Source organism: Haemaphysalis longicornis, unplaced genomic scaffold (genome assembly GCF_048455015.1).
Source record: "Haemaphysalis longicornis isolate Haplotype H1 unplaced genomic scaffold, Haemaphysalis longicornis Haplotype H1 scaffold_1, whole genome shotgun sequence".
Classification (NCBI taxonomy): Eukaryota; Metazoa; Arthropoda; class Arachnida; order Ixodida; family Ixodidae; genus Haemaphysalis; species Haemaphysalis longicornis.
In genome coordinates, this window is record NW_027526203.1 from 349,048,339 (window position 1) to 349,064,172 (window position 15,834).

The following is a 15,834-nucleotide window of genomic DNA, read 5'->3' on the forward strand; positions in this document are numbered from 1 at the left end:
ACAACATATGAGCTTGTACTGTAGCATCGTCACACAAGGTTGCATCGTCGTAAGCAGTCGCAAGCCGTCACATCCGTAGAATACGTACCGATGCACATGGCGTCTAAGAAGCGAAAAATCAAGGTGCTTGCTTTTTCGCCTCTCTTTCAAATACACGTGGAGTTAGTCACAACTTAATGCGTCGATCTTTGCACTTGTCGAACATCGGCAGCGTTCCAGTGATAGTGGTCAGTTTTTGGTATCTTGGGAGCTTGATGAAGCTATAGATCAAAGCCAATGCCCTACCGGCGCGCACATAATTACAATAGGTATGTTGTTTTGTCGTAGGCCTAGATGCAGCAGCCACATTTCTCTGTCTACGTAAAATCAGTAGAAAAGACACTATGGCTCACACTAAACAGCAAAGTTCCGCTGCTGTCTAACGATAGCTTCCGTATCTTTGTTCAGTGCAGTGCACAAGGTGTCCGTAATCTCACCACTGCTACTAAAAATACACCAATTTGGCATAACCTGGTAGCTGTAGTCAACAACGCGCCTTGGGGTTAAACTCGCACGATTTGCTCCTTCAAATGTCCGTCACAAAAGATTCAATTTCAAGCTTCCATTTAATTCACGTAAGCTGAGATTGAGGAGCAATGGGTATACGCGGACGGATAACGATGGGTTTCAGCCTGAAAGCACAAGCCAGTCAATTGGTGCGAGGTATACTCGCGTACAAAGAAGTAGCTAGCATTTGTCTCTTTGAAAGCGCTCCCCATGTGCACACACTCCAATAAAAACGACGGAAATACTGACGCGGTCTCAAACAAGACATGAAAAAAGAAATAATTCCGAGTGTGCTCAATATGGTTCCATAGCCAACGGTCGGATTAACGAGAGTTAGAGTCACAATTAGCTTCCCACGTCGGGATTACCGGAGGGAGCTATCCCAACCAAAGTCACCGATGCGTGACGTCATTTGCCATCAGTCAAAAGATGTCATGCCGATGAGAGAGATACCATGACCAAGCCATCGCCGTATGCTGGCTCGTTTACTATATTACCTTCTTTTACGTGGCTTGCAAGATTCGTTGTATTTGCTGATAGGTACGACGCAGGTAATAAAGCGTACACCTGGCTCGGCCCGATGGTGTTGGGAGAAGACGAGCCTCTGACCGCAGCAGGCGCCGCTCTGGCACCGGAGGCCGAGGCCCGCCTGCTCGCCCATGTTCGTGCCAGCTGCAGCAAATCGCGGCTGGAGAAGAGGCGCTCTCCACGCCGGGCACTCACTGAGGATGGCCCACTCTTCACCGCGGCCGATCGCCTTGAAGTACTGCACCATGGAGTCCATGCAGCCAGCGCAGTCGACGTTCTGCTTCTGCTCCTTGTTGGCGTTGCAGATCACCGGAAGCATGGGCAGCAGCAGTGAAGAGGCGCGCTCCAGGTCGATGCCCATGTCCTTGAGGTCCATGGCACGCACGGCCGCGCAGGCGAACAGGGCCAGCAGCAGCCTCCCCGCCATGACGTCCAGTTAGCCGCGCACAAAACTGACTCGGACTCAGGTCGTACCGACGCCGCCGTCCTTATCGTCACTGGCGGGTCCCTCATCGCTCGCGCCAGATAAGCGGGGCCGATGGGATCGTCCGGTAGCCGGCTCGGTGCAAAGTCTGTGAGAACAGAACACAAGCGACATGATGAACACGCGCGCGCCACTACGGCCCGGCATCACGCTGGCACGACACCGCCTAAAGGGCTGTGCTCCAATGGTGCGCTTTTCTCGCTACTCTGGCGCAACAGTTTTGTAGGTACCGATGAATGGAGGCAAGTTTCTGATAAGCCTTCTAGCCTGCGCAAATCCAACCATTGTGATGGCGTAAGAGCTACGAACTCTGCTGCCTCGCGCAAAGATGCTAGTTCTACGGCAGAACATTATTAAAAAAAGAGCAACGCAGGTGGTTTAATTTAATTTGGAGCACTTACTTACTGCGTGTTTTATAGGTCGTAGCCAAGCCGTTGCTTCGGTGCGTTAGACCACAAATCGTATTTTGGAGGTCGCGTTCCACTAACTCGCCATCAGGCGCCTCACTGAAGAACACGGAGGCCTTTGATTGCGCGCGTCCCTGAGGAGGGATGCTATAATTAGGTCGCATGAGACTAAATTGTTGAAATTTGCGCGACAAGCTATATAAACAGGCAAGTTGGCGGTTATTAGAAAGTTGGCAGGATGGTGATTAGGCAAAGCGAAGATAATTAGCCTAGCTCGCGGTCATGCCCACATCAAGCAAGCGCACATGCACACATCGCCGGAAGAGCTGTATAGCACGCATCGCAAGTTAGCAGTACGCCCCATATGCCTCGGCTTACCCTGTGTAAGCACAAAGGGCGCCCGAACGGTGTGTGGAGAGACTACCAACTGCCAGCGCCCAGACGCAACAAACGCAGGCACAAAGAAACTCGAGCACGCCCCTTTTTCGTGTCGGTCCGGTGTGTAAGCGTGCCCGGGAATTTTTCTCATCGCGTCCCCTGCGTGCCGCTAACTCGTGCAGGTTAATATCCAGAAGCGTCCGGCGCCATTAACCTCGCTAGACATGGCACGTTCGTGCGTTTTTTTTTTCTGTTTGTTGCTGATAATTTCTACCTGCAAGTTAAACTGAGTGAGATTATCAGATCTATGCACACAGCGGCAAGATGCTACCATTGGCAAATACTGTAGTATAACCCGGAAAGTTCGATGAGCCAGCGGCTGCATAGCTTACACCAGTGAATGCAAAACGACGACCGCACAGAATACACGGTGGCTAAATTTGGCTGCGGCCAAACATACTCATCGTTTTCGCGATTTGGACGGTGGTGTTTGCAGAGTATGCACTCCGCATGTTTCTTGCTTGCGCAGCAGAGAGCGGATTGTTCTCTGCAAATAAAGACACGACTTCCTCCTTGGCGAAAGCGGTCCTTTGGAGGAGTTATGCAGTAGAGCTTAACGAAGTCGCCTTGCCCTAAAGAACAGAAGGCAAATACTCGAGGTTTTCGCTTTTTTTTAACAGTGTGTCTTCTCCAAGAAAAGCCACGTGCTATTGAGGGCAAGGATGATGAGTTTTGAGAACAACACAAGCACGCGTGTTCATGCACTAACTTCACTTTTCTGCGTAACATACGTGGGTTCAAAAACCGGTCGTGCATGTGACGCAAAAGCTTTCGTGGATGCGAAGAAAAAAAAAACAAAAAAACTCGTACTTGACTTTCTCGACACGGAGAGGAACCATTGCAGACACGAGCAGTATTTAATTTTTCATGCGCGATGGCTCACCGTGCGTGTGCTTGTGCGTGTGCGTGTGCGTGTGTTCGAACTTTCTCAACAATTTTATTACTATATAGGAGGTTGCAGGCTGTTGACATAAACAGCGGCGATGCAGTTGTTAAAGCCGTGTTATTATTGAGATGGCTGGGCGTAGTGAAATGCGCAGAGCAGGCAAGACCTATATACCGAAGGTACCCGCTCGATGTTGACGCTCATAGCTCCACCGTGGACGCATTACAGGCGGTATACGGCGTGTTTCAAATAAGACTCAGAAATAGGGCAGCGAATGTAATTTAGATCAACCATAACTCAGACTTAAAAATTGTTCGGGGCCTTTAAGTCTGCGTACGTGCTATCAAGGCGACAGCCCGGTGATACTTGTCAAGTGTCTTCTTTACTGCTCCACTGCATTTACCCCTTTATCCGGTTTCGTTTCTTTGTCTTTTGGCGAAAATTAATTCGACAAGAGACCGGTAACGCACGCCAGAGACTGCCCCAAATCCGAGTTATGCGTGGCTGGGGTGCCCCTGTTCAACTCACGCGTACCATCACGCTCACGTGTCACGCAGCAGACTGACTTTGGTTCCGCCGCTGGCGATGTGCGGAAATGTTGCGGGCAGTTAATTAAAAAAAAAAAGCGGAAATAGCGTGGTGCTCACGCACTCGACGCCTACTCTAGAGACCTGATTTCAAATGTGATACGAACTAAGCTGCGCTTTTTATTTAGCAGTGGCGGCCATTTTCTGTACCGGAAAGCAACTGCAACAACAACGTCGTTTTTTTTTTTTGTTCTTAAAGCTTCCGCCTTAATTTATCAGCTTTGTATGACAGAGAAAGAAGGGAGGAACCCATAATTGGGAAATTAAGTGACTGAAGATAATTACATAAAATTTTGCGTATGGATGTTCAAACGCAATATTAATTTGCGTAACGAACGATTGGCATGCTTGCAGGCGGTAGAAAATTTTAGAACTTTTGTAACATGTATGGGACGCAGAGCGTGTGCACTGAAGGCAAATAGTCGCCTTCGGTTTCATGTGTTCAGTAATTTGCGCCGGGGTCCAGGCGTTAGCTGGCGTGCATGCGACGGTTATCTTTGCCATTGCCTAACTGCCTTCTCTGGCATGGTTGTTTGAGAACTATAAAAAAACAAGCTGCCGATGGCGGAGAATCTGCTGATAAGGTGAAGCATGGCCTTACCTGAAGCATGGCCTTAATGAATTTTCTTAATTTGAACATGCGCCTTAAAACACGCATCTAATCCTTTAACTGATGAGGTATTAAAAACGCTAATTTATTATTTTCTTGATACCCTGTTTCTAAAGAGCATACACCGCAGCGTACGTTACAGGCAAGAACTAACGAACAGTAAGAAGACAGGGCATGAGCTCCTGTGCCCTGTCTCCTTTCTGTTAGTCCTTGTTTACCTTGCGGTGTGTTTACATGTCTATACCAATTCGCGCAGCACCGAATTGCCCCGTATTTTGCTTTTTTTGGACGTACTCGACCTGCGATACGATAGCCTCTGAGAGACCACTGTTCTGGCTAAGTCCTCTGTTCTTTGCAAATTTGTGTCATTCGTTAAAACTTTTGGTGAGCATATGACACGCCGACGAGAGTGCGGTGACACAGGTCGCTCGATTCTAGCGCATTCACAACACTAAAAACAGCAAACAAACAGACAAGCAAACAAAGAAGCAAACAAAGAAGAGCTCGTATAATAGAGAGAGAGAAAAAAAAAAGAAAGATGAACGACATACGGCGCTCCTCTCATCATCTACTTCTGAATCCCAACTCATCGAGCCCCATGCACGAAGAGCTCAGATTCAAAATCATTTTGAGCGCAATCCAAACAATTTCCCTCAAAAGGGTAACGGTACGGGAACCTGGTTCAACCATTTCAGAAACGCGATATTTCGTATATAGCAAGGTTTCAGTTGGAATGCTGATTGATTGATTGATTGATTGATTGCGGGGTTTAACGCGCCGATGCAACGCAGGCGATGAGGCGCGCCGTAGTGGAGGGCTCCAGGTTAATTTTGACCACCTGGGGATCTTTAACGTGCGCCGCAACCTCGTACACACGGGCGTTTTTGCTTTTCGCCTCCATCAGAAAAGCGGCCGCCGCGGCCGGGAATCGAACCCGCGACTTCGTGCTCAGCAGCGCAACGCCTTATCCACTGAGCCACCGCGGCGGGTCAGTTGGAATGCGACCTGAATGAATGAATGAATCTATTGTTAACAAGGAAAGGAAAGACCACCAGCAGCCGTGGTTTGTCTCACCTAAGGGTGGACACCGGAACGTCTGCTGGTGTGGGGGGTGTGGGGAATGGGGAAAACAGTTGTACAGGAAATGGAGGATAGAGAGAAGGAGAGGATACATATAAACATATATACAGGTCTAACAGGACATATATGTACAATATGTACAAGCTAAACGCTGAAACACGAAGGCAAAAAAAAGCACGCACGCACGCACGCACGCACGCACGCACACACACACACACACACACACAAAAAAAAAAAACGGCCACAGTTTAGTTTAGCTGGGGAGAAAGCGGAGAGCCGGGAGGAGTCCTGAGGCGTCCAGGTAGGACCCCACGGCCTCATGGACTCCGTCCCGCTCTCTGGCACTGCCTGGCGCCCACAGAAATTCTTCGAGGGCAAAAATATTTTACGGAACGCTGTGTAGTTCTTGCGTAATTCTTCGCATCAAATCGCCCAAGTGCTTCCCCCTGTCTGGAACCCCGTAGAACCATCTCCTAAACATGATGGTTCGTAGAAGCTCTCACCAATGGTAGTAACTGTGCGAGCATCACCTGCACATAATGCTACTCTACCGAAACCAAGCCTTACCCCTCCCCCCCCTAAAAAAAAGGGGGGAGAGATGTTCTAACCTTACAACTTGTTTCGTGTCCAGTAGGATGACGTCGCCCTTCGTCAAGGAAAGTGCGAACTGTCTTTTTTCCTCACCGCTCGCTATATTGCAAGAACCTCGCCTCGAGCACCTCTACCCTCGGGCCGTTGGCGCAGGACCTGTTTACGTTAACAAAATCGGCAAGACTGGTTCTCGTCCCGATAGCGCCACCATTTTCCCTGCATAATCGGCACGCGTGCGTCGTTTGCAGAAGCGAGAACGGGTTCGGTCCGCATATTGTGAGTTCGAAGCGTGCAGAGCTGAAGACGTCGGCAAGGTAGGCAAAGACGCAAGACGAGACGACCGACCCGCCTCCATGGGCATCATCTTTCGCGATTCACTATGAGCCACCAAGTGCCTCCAACTTCTGCGTTGTCGAAGCGTTCAGCTGAAGGCGACGTACTCCGTGATGAAGAAAGGAGTCCGAAGCCGCCATACATAAAGAAAATCTCTATTTACATCAGACTGAATTGCTTAATCTCCTACAAACATGACGTCCGAACGCTGCTCGCCTTCCTTCTCTTCACACGAACGCTGCACGATCAGACGTCCTCTTCTTCATTGGGGTAATTGCCCTACGTCCACCGCAAAAATATAACACTCCGTTCCAGAAAGAAAACAGGCACGAATTTCGAAATGGCTATTTCGCTAAATAAAAAAAAAATCAGTTTTTCAGCCTACGCATTCTAAGATTACCAACGTTCTATCAATAAACCTGAAAACGTTGAAGATTACGTCCCAACAAAAAACTGGTCGCCGTTCCGCCCTGCGAAAGTTAATGACCAGCGAAGCTGTTCTAAACCACTACAAATGCTGATGGGGGAGGGTATGAAATGCTCCTCGTCGTCTCGGCGGGCTTGTCACTTGCGCTCGCCTTCTCTGGCGGCAAATGCTGGGCGTTCCTGCCTAGCCTGACGCATGCGTTCGGCGTCTTGGGCAGGAACTGCTCCATTTAGTGACCCTAGCCTTGAAAGATAATCTTCGAACATAATCTTTACCAGGAACACATGGTGGTGGTGGTGGGGGGGGGCATTGTTCACAGGCGCCTTATCATCCATAATGCGGTTTCGATTATTGTTTTGCGGCTTCCTTAAACGAATTCTGAGCTCTACAAAGCTCAGAATTCGTTCAATGAAACCGCAAAGCAAGCAATATGATGTATGCCTGATTACCCTGACGCATGCGCTCGGCGTCTTGGGCAAGAACTGCTCGGTCCTGCCTGGGTTTTTTGTTTACGAAACGACAAATTCCCGACCAACTAGAAACTAACAGCTTCGCTGTAAAAAATCGTGTGTCCGTCCGTAGCGTAACGCGTTGCGCTTAAAAGGAATACATGGGGACTTATGTAGATATTAATGAAAATGCCTTATGACTACGGATGCTTACTGAAACTTATGATGCGGTCACTTATAACCGATTAGTGACTAATTAAAGTCATGAGAAGCCATTAAGGTCACTTAAGGGTAACACGACTACGAATACCTATGACTTAAGACTGCCAATGACTACAGACTACCAGTTACTACTCACACCACCTAAAGTTAATTCAGAATTTAATATTAATGTCATTTTATACAAATTAAGTCTAAGCAAGGCTAATAGAAGTCAAGTAAGAATTAGTATTACTACCGACTAAAATTTGGCAGTAATTGAGACGAATTAGGGGTTATTAAGACTAATTAGAGTGAACAAATACTATTAGGACGCCGTTTGCCTAATTGGAGATTCACATAATTAAGCAACAATAGCTAATAATAATCAATTCACACTAATTAGGCCTAACTTAGCAACCGGAATATTCATAGCGCACTGTGTCGTCTTCGACACATCGAGTGCGGTGTACGCAATTGAACACAATGATGACTGAGCAGAATGGTGTGACTAGTATACGGTAAGTGGGCTGTAATGTGAATTATTGCTAGACTCGGGTACAACTTCAGAACAACAACAGATATTGCCCCTGCGCCTCATCACCGCAGCCGGCTGTTCCTCCGCGCGGTACAAAGAGTGCGTTACTTCGAGTATTTGAAAATTTTAAGTCATTTCCGTGATTTTTCGGACTTGATCTGGTTATAAATTGCTGCACCGACGGCAGAACAAGACGAGAAAAAGCAGACGATGTCACGCATTAAGCTCTTCCAAAACGCGCTCGCGCGTTGCCGTCATGGGTCCGTAGCATCAGCGGAGCGATACCCTACGTGAGATATTGCCGTTCTTAAATTGTACCGGACTATAGGTGGATCACTCGTTGCACACGTCACGGACCGCGTTTACATGGACGCGACAGTAGCGCATCTTTTAGCGCATCGCATCCATGTAGAGGGGCATCCCACAAATGCGGTTTCAGACGGGGGCTTGTTGAGACGGCCGGCGCAGCGCATTCGCCAGATGGGCTGGGAAACGCGATGCGATACTATAGCATCCATGTAATCGACTATGCATACGTACGCTTCCAGAATGTTTACACACTAACGCAGAATTTCTGATTGGAGTTTCTTTATATGTTTATACGATTCGCATATCTCGGTGGAACAGGTGTATTTTGGCATCTTTTATAAAAATGGCATTGAGCATATGGCGGTCGTACACATTTGCGGGTGTGCCTCAGTGAACATGAACTAATATAACAGGATTAACAGCCCTATTAAATTTTCCGACACAGCGTCAGGGGAGGCTCGCGGAAATAAATAGCTATATACTGCAGATGTACTCATACTTCGTTCCAGACACTTAATTGAGTCCATTCCTGCACATCCCTTGTTCAACCGTCGGAAGAATGTTCTCAAATTTCAGTGTACATGAGCCTGATAAAAGGTTCCTGCGCATGTTATTGCGGAGAGAGGGAGTTTACTCTAGCTCTTTTTAGACGTTTACTGCATCTGTTCCTAGCACCACAATTCCAGATTGACGTATTTACTGTCGTCTCATTGGCACTCAATTTTGCGGGTTTTTTCACGAACACTATACTACCGCTGGGTGGTTCAGCAGTAATAACATATTGTAAGATATTTTCATACTTTACAATTGGAGAGCATTTCGAAAATGAATGATTGACTTATTTTACAGCGCACGATCGGGGTTGTTTGCTGGGGCGGGCTTTTCTCAACTGATTCACGAGTGGCAAAGTACAAATGAGCTTGCCAGAATACTATTGACAGCCATGTTTACCTGCCCACGCTTGAAAAGGTGCCGTGCAGTGATTGGCACTTTTTTGGTTTGCTATTTTCCTAATTTGATAATGTAATTACTATTCTTTGTTGTAATGATTTTTTACAAGGGATTGTCATGCAAAATGAGCCCGCCAATTTTGTTCACACTTCTCGCAAAGCATAAAACACAACTGAGAAATTACTGCGATTAAAAAAATGCAATCTCAATCTGTTATCCACTCCGCATTAGGGGCTCATATTAAAACAAGGGGTAAACTCAAACAAACTGTAAGAGCTCCCCTAAAAACCATAGGAAGATGCATGAGTATGGTTACAGTCCCGCTGCGATTTGGGAGGCAATCGCTGTGGCTTTTTTTTATGAAATCAAACAAGGCCCTCGGAATGCGTTGCTGGCAATTAATCCAATCATTTGGTCGCAACCCAAACAGGCCAGCAGAATTTGCCAGCAGACGTCTTAGCACTTCGATTTACTGTTGTTAATGACACTCGTTTCTTTTCAAGGCAAGGTCGGCGTCTCGCTCGGGGTACTAATGACTTCGTGTCACCTCTTAACGTAGGCTACGTACTCAGTTATTCGTGTCCGCGTCTCCCCCCCCCCCCCCCTTGCAAAAAAAAAAAAAAAAAAAAAAAAAAGGGCCTCGTATCGGCTCACTTCACTGTAGATATCGTCAAGAGACGACAGTCTGCTGCCGCCCATGTTACGTAACGCCCCGCATTTCTTTCCGGCCCGCCACTCCCGCTCTTCCCCTTCCGTCTCACTCTTCCCACGATAAACACAGTGGGGGATCGCTCAAGTGAAATCAATTCAACTTGACCACGTTCCACTGCTCGCGCTCTATCTACAGGAACCTTTCGTTATATTAGACTTCTTGCACTCTCACCACGAGGTCTGTAGTCCGGCGCGAGCGCTTCTGTATTGTTGGGTCAAAACGTATTTTTAAACGCAATTTGTTTTTATTTGCTATCGCAAAAATCAAGCAGCCACGTATTTTAGTATTATAAAAGAACACTGTAAATACCACTTATGTATGTAGGTTTTCCCACAAATGTGCCTAACGTTTCCTTTTTTTTTGCTGAAAAATGCTGACAAGTATGAAGTGTGTTTCCAGAATTAGTGGTTTGGGAAAGATTCTCCTATACGAGATTATCGTTCAAGAATTCATTTTAACTGTTTGGCAGGGTGGCTAAATAGGCAGAAAGACATACATACAGACAGACTAAAGTTTCTGCGTCTAAGAATCCCAAGAAAGACTATCGTTTATAAAAAAACAATCTACCTCTGACCACGGTTTCGAACGGCGGACCATTTTGCTCGCGCCGGCGACATGAATAACATGTAAACAACTTCAATGCAAAAAGTCGCCTTGTAGCGGGTATTTATTAAATATAAGTTAACTTTCGTGGCTCAGATTTTACATTCTTGTGGATGATCAGTGGTCGAATTGAAGAATGCTTCTGTCGAGATGGGCTAATATATACAAGTTGCGATTGTTATATGCTAAATATACGTTTTTAAAGGAATAGCGCATTGGGGACCTATTTTGATGTCAGTGCCCCTAAATCGGCTGAAGTCTAGCAAAAAAATACACAGGATTTTGGTAATAAACTTTGAGCCATCGATAGCGAAAAACTCAATTTGGCTTGGTTACTCGAAAATGTTTAAAATAATTGTGTCTCTCTAGTTGGTGTGTTTTTGATATTGCTTAAGTTGTAACGAGATTTTGTAATCTCATTCTACTTTTGATAGCTGCTCTTTTTTGAGCACAAGCAAGACCCTCGATTCCCTAGTTCGAAACTTGCTTTTGCATAAATGGCAAGCCTTGAGAATTCCTGGCGCACTTAATTAATTATTACAGCATTACTTTTCCAATAGCGATCGAATGTTCAGTAAGGGTAGGCATTTACACCGAACTTAAATTGTACAGATGTCTACTCGAAAGTTCAAGTACCAGGCGAATCCGTGTTATCGCGGCTTTTGTTCAGCATATCAGACTGTTGACAGCACTGCTCTGGTCATTCTCTGTTTCGAAGCGGATAGCTTTTCAAAAGAATGCTCATTCATGAATTATCTTTCAAATAGAATGGTTCCTGGCAGCAAAGATAAAAAGGCAAGACTTCCATTGTGCTCAGAAACTCTATACAATAACTGGTACCGTTGTCGTGATTCGCGATGTCGCCGTCGCCATTGCTCTCGCTTACTGCTAGCGATATAACGTTTAGGGATTATGTTTGTTCCACATCAAGGTCAGATGCGTAGCTCGCCGGTTGCAATAAGTGTCTTATCAATCATGCAGAATAGACATTTCGTGTTGGAGTTGGTCGAAGTTCGTGGTATAATACACAGCGCAAAAACAACGAGGACGGATTGGAAGAAGGCAGAGACGTCGTTTCTTCGCGCTGCGTACTTCAACCATGAACTATCAATCATGTTCTACCGTCCTCTGTTAGTGTGTGCTCTTCCCGAATCCCCGAGATAAATATTCTTGCGCTTGACTATCGTGTTTGCAGGGGTGAGACAGCTGAATCAGATTTGGGAGCAGTTTCTGGAGCAACGAAATCACGATTTTGGAGCAGAAGAACCTTGATTTCGAGCAGAAGAACGGCATTTATTATGTCACCTTAGGAGCCTAAAAAATCAAATTTTTCGCAAATCGCGGGAGGGGGGGGGGGGGGGGGGGAGTGCATTTTTTAATCGATTTTGAACGTACATATCCCTGAAACAGCCTTTCAATAGTTTTTTCTAACAGAGTATCACAAGGTACGAACTGCGCTACCTTCTTAGAGACCATTTTTGAATTCTTAGGCTCGATGTAGCGTGGAGCACCGTTGAAAATATCGAATTAGAAAACTAAGCAATCATGCATAAGGCATTTTTATTATCAAGTGAATGCCGAAATTTTTATTTTTGTAATGCCATACTCGGCTTCACGCCACGGCAAAAGTTGCGCAAAGCGAGGTGACAGTGGTCGCCCCTCCCATTTCAATCCCCAAGGTGCACGTTCCCTACGATCGTAATTTGAGTAACGTTGGTATGTCTAGCCCCCTCCCGCTTGGCATTAAATTTCACTTCAGGCAGATTAACCATTCTTAATACTTAGCGTGCAATAATAGGCCGTCCCGCTATCGGACACTGCGTGAACATTTTACGGCGATGTAGCATGCGCCGCCACTTCTGCAATGTCAATCGTCCCATTCCCGCCGCTCGCTCGCTGCCAAAGGCAGCAATAACTCAGCATTTTATAACACCGCCATGAGTCCGAAATTTCGCTTCAAGCACGCACCCCGCCCCACATTCAAGGCCGAAACATGGCGAATTCGCGGACACCACGTTGCTTTTTATGAACTCCCGTCTTTCGAGTCGCGCAACTTCCCGCAACACATCAAATGAATAAATGTAATCCCAGCCACCCCCTAACCAAAGCCAAGGTGGAAATTGGTGAAGAGCGGTCTGCCTGAACCACGAGCAACTTCCTCGCCCGGAGGCCATGGTTTCCTATCTTCCCAACACCAAGATGACGGCGCCCAGTAATGTCGTGTCGGAGATACGGAGCTCCGAAAAATCTGTTTTTTTCACCAACCTACACAAGTAATTCGGCGCCTCAGTACACATAAGTATTTTTTCTACAAGATTGAAATGATTTTCCATGGTAAAACTAAAAAAAAATTCACAGAATATAACTTCCGCAACCCGACACTGTGACATTCGGAAAAACCATCTCGGGGACAATTTTATGCGAGTTTTTTTTTAATGATTAATTAATTAAACCTTTACATACAGTATCACCTTGGGGGTGCTGGAAAATTATGCCGTCAGTAAGCATTTTTCCTCGGTGAAACTGACGAGAGCGTTAAAAGCCTTGGCTCTCAGACTGTTTTGGAGCAGTTTGGCGCAATTTTTGCAATTTTCAAGCTTTTGGAGCAGCCTGGCGCAGGAAAACAAATTTGTATCAAAACTGCGCAATATGCGCAGCTGTCTAACCCCTGTGTTTGGCCGGATGACTTGCTTGTGGATTGCGAAATGAAATATTCTTAAGAAGTGAACAGTGGCAAGTAATGTTACCCTTCCGTGCAAAGATGAGTAAATATTTGAGCTCCACAGCAGCCATAATTTGATGCCAACATTTTCGGATTATTTACGGAGATGTTTGGAGAAATCAACAACCCTAACGACATCAGTTAAAAATACACTTCCACCTCGCCTTATTGGGACGGCGAAAAATTTCGTTATAAGCGGTATTTTGATATAAGCGACCACTCGAGAAAACTAAAGTAGTTGAGCTTTATTTGCGCTACAACTGCGAAAAATCAAAGCACAATGATTTCAGTGAAGCAGAATTTATTCAGGTGCAAAAAAGGCAGTGAGCTTTGGTTGTTTCATGTTCTTGCCGGGCGCGATCAACCCCGCTCCAGTTTGAGCAAGGAGCGACTGACTGGCGTCCGAACGCCTCGCAGAAATCGGAGCGAATGAGGAGAAGGCAGTGGCCACTTTTATGGGGGGTGGGGGCGTCACGGAACGCTAGGAGAGTTTCGCGCGGGAAAGAGCCGCAAATTCAACAGCTCGAATCTGAGTTTGTGTTTGTTGAGCTCAAAAACCGATTACCCGCTCATTATGGGTACACAGCAAAATCATGAAAGCTGACCGATTTTGCGCTAGGGGCTTTGCATGATTACTGGGCAATTTTTTCCCGAGGTGATTGCAAAACGAGTTTTTGGGCGCCCCGCTCTCGACGACACTTCTAATTATACGCTTCGAGTGTCAGTGTTCGCGCACCGTCGCGTCCACGCCATTGACCAATGTCTAGGAACAAAATTCAATCACCCTACCACGCATTTGGACTCTTTGTCATAAGTCAGATGACGTAAATCGAGCATGACCGGCTCGAGAAAATGACCGGCTTCCCGCCAGTTACCCGCTCATGACAGGCTGTAGACGTTCGAGTCACGCCCCGGGGGTTGAAAAGAAGGTCTCCTCCCCGTGTAGTCAGAGTGGCGCTAGCTGGCTACCACCCTCGAGCGTCAGATACAGTTCTAGTAAATATAAATACCCCAGAAAGTGAAGGAGAACACAGTCGCCCAGATAGCTGAATTGGTAAGGCATTCGAGACCAAATCGAAAGGCGTGGGTGCGGTCCCCACTCTGGGCGCGTGTTTTTCTTTCTTTCTTACGTATATTTACAAAACGTTAACTTCACTAATCATAGTAAAAAAAAGAGCCCCTATGCCTCCTTTGGCGTTGTAGACTGCCGATCTTTCTGTATTTCCTCAACGAGCCCCTCATTTCCAAACGATATATATATATCTATATATATATATATATATATATATATATATATATATATATCTATATATATATATATATATATATATATATATATATATATATATATATATATATATATATATATATATATATATATATATATATATATATATATATATATATATATCAATTTGATATTGTCAACGAGTGCGTTGGTTATTGTACTTCAGGAATATTCCTGCAGCGCGTTGTCAGCTGTTTTGCCTCTCATGGAGCTCAGACCTCATTTGATTCTTTTTGTATACTTAATGACCTCCTGGCGCTGACTCCGAGTATAGTTAAGCGAGCGCCCGGGCTGGCATTTTAAACTGGAGTTCTTTCTAGCGAGTTTTTACTGGTGTATAGGATTTATCAAATTATCTTGTCTTTGCAAAATAAATGCGAAATACTGTTGTACAGACTGATAAGACCCCTTGCTCAGGCAGTGACCGAATATATTTTGATACTCTTGACAACTCCTAACCAACGCGACTACCCGCGCTGTTTCACTACAATACTCCACGACAAAAAAAAACATAACGAATGCAGTGCATTAAGCAACGTCAATAAGAATCAATGTGGCCTCGCAACACTCTTTATTCCGTTAGCGGCGCAACAGTGACTGACATTCTCCCCGTGTCAGCGATGACGTTCAACCGGGAATTTCGTAACCCGTTTGGCCGACCAATGACGGCGCTGTCAAAACGAAAGTGGAACTCTGCCGTTCAGCCTTCGCGCACGCTAGAAAGAACGCCAAAGAAGTAAACAAAAGATGGCGGCGTTCGAGGGTGAGATGCGACCTCAGCAGCCCCCATATTTCGTTGTTTTCTTTCGCCGCTTGTAGTACGCCCACGGGGGGAGGAGGGCATTGCGTACGATTGCAAAATATTCAACCGGTCCTCCATCACAAACGAGAGCCGCAATCGAGCAGAAAGCGCCGTCTGTCTCCCCGCGTAACTTTCCTGCCAATTTATCGCTTTCAGGCTCGTCAGGGCGCCATCGTAGTGCACCGAGGTTAAGCACGCGTGCGGCGTGCCCTTGACAGGATCTGATAGGCGAATACCGCTCCGCGTGCAAAATAAAAGCCCTGCCGGTCGATCCCGGCAGGTTTGCCTGGGTGGATAAACCGTCGGCCGTGATGGATGCCCAGCGCAGCGGATGTATGCATGCGC

The 15,834-nt window shown here is 46.3% G+C and overlaps 1 protein-coding gene across 1 annotated transcript in view; it reads right to left on the reverse strand.

The window, feature by feature from the left end:
- The window catches only part of LOC144154101 (nose resistant to fluoxetine protein 6-like), a 63,615-nt gene that overhangs the window by 39,065 nt on the left and 8,716 nt on the right, over positions 1 to 15,834 (reverse strand). The window contains exon 2 of the mRNA XM_077685821.1: positions 1,270 to 1,646. Within this exon, the coding sequence (XP_077541947.1) occupies positions 1,270 to 1,501 (232 nt within the window). The 5' untranslated portion in view covers positions 1,502 to 1,646. The remainder of the gene's footprint in view (positions 1 to 1,269; positions 1,647 to 15,834) is intronic.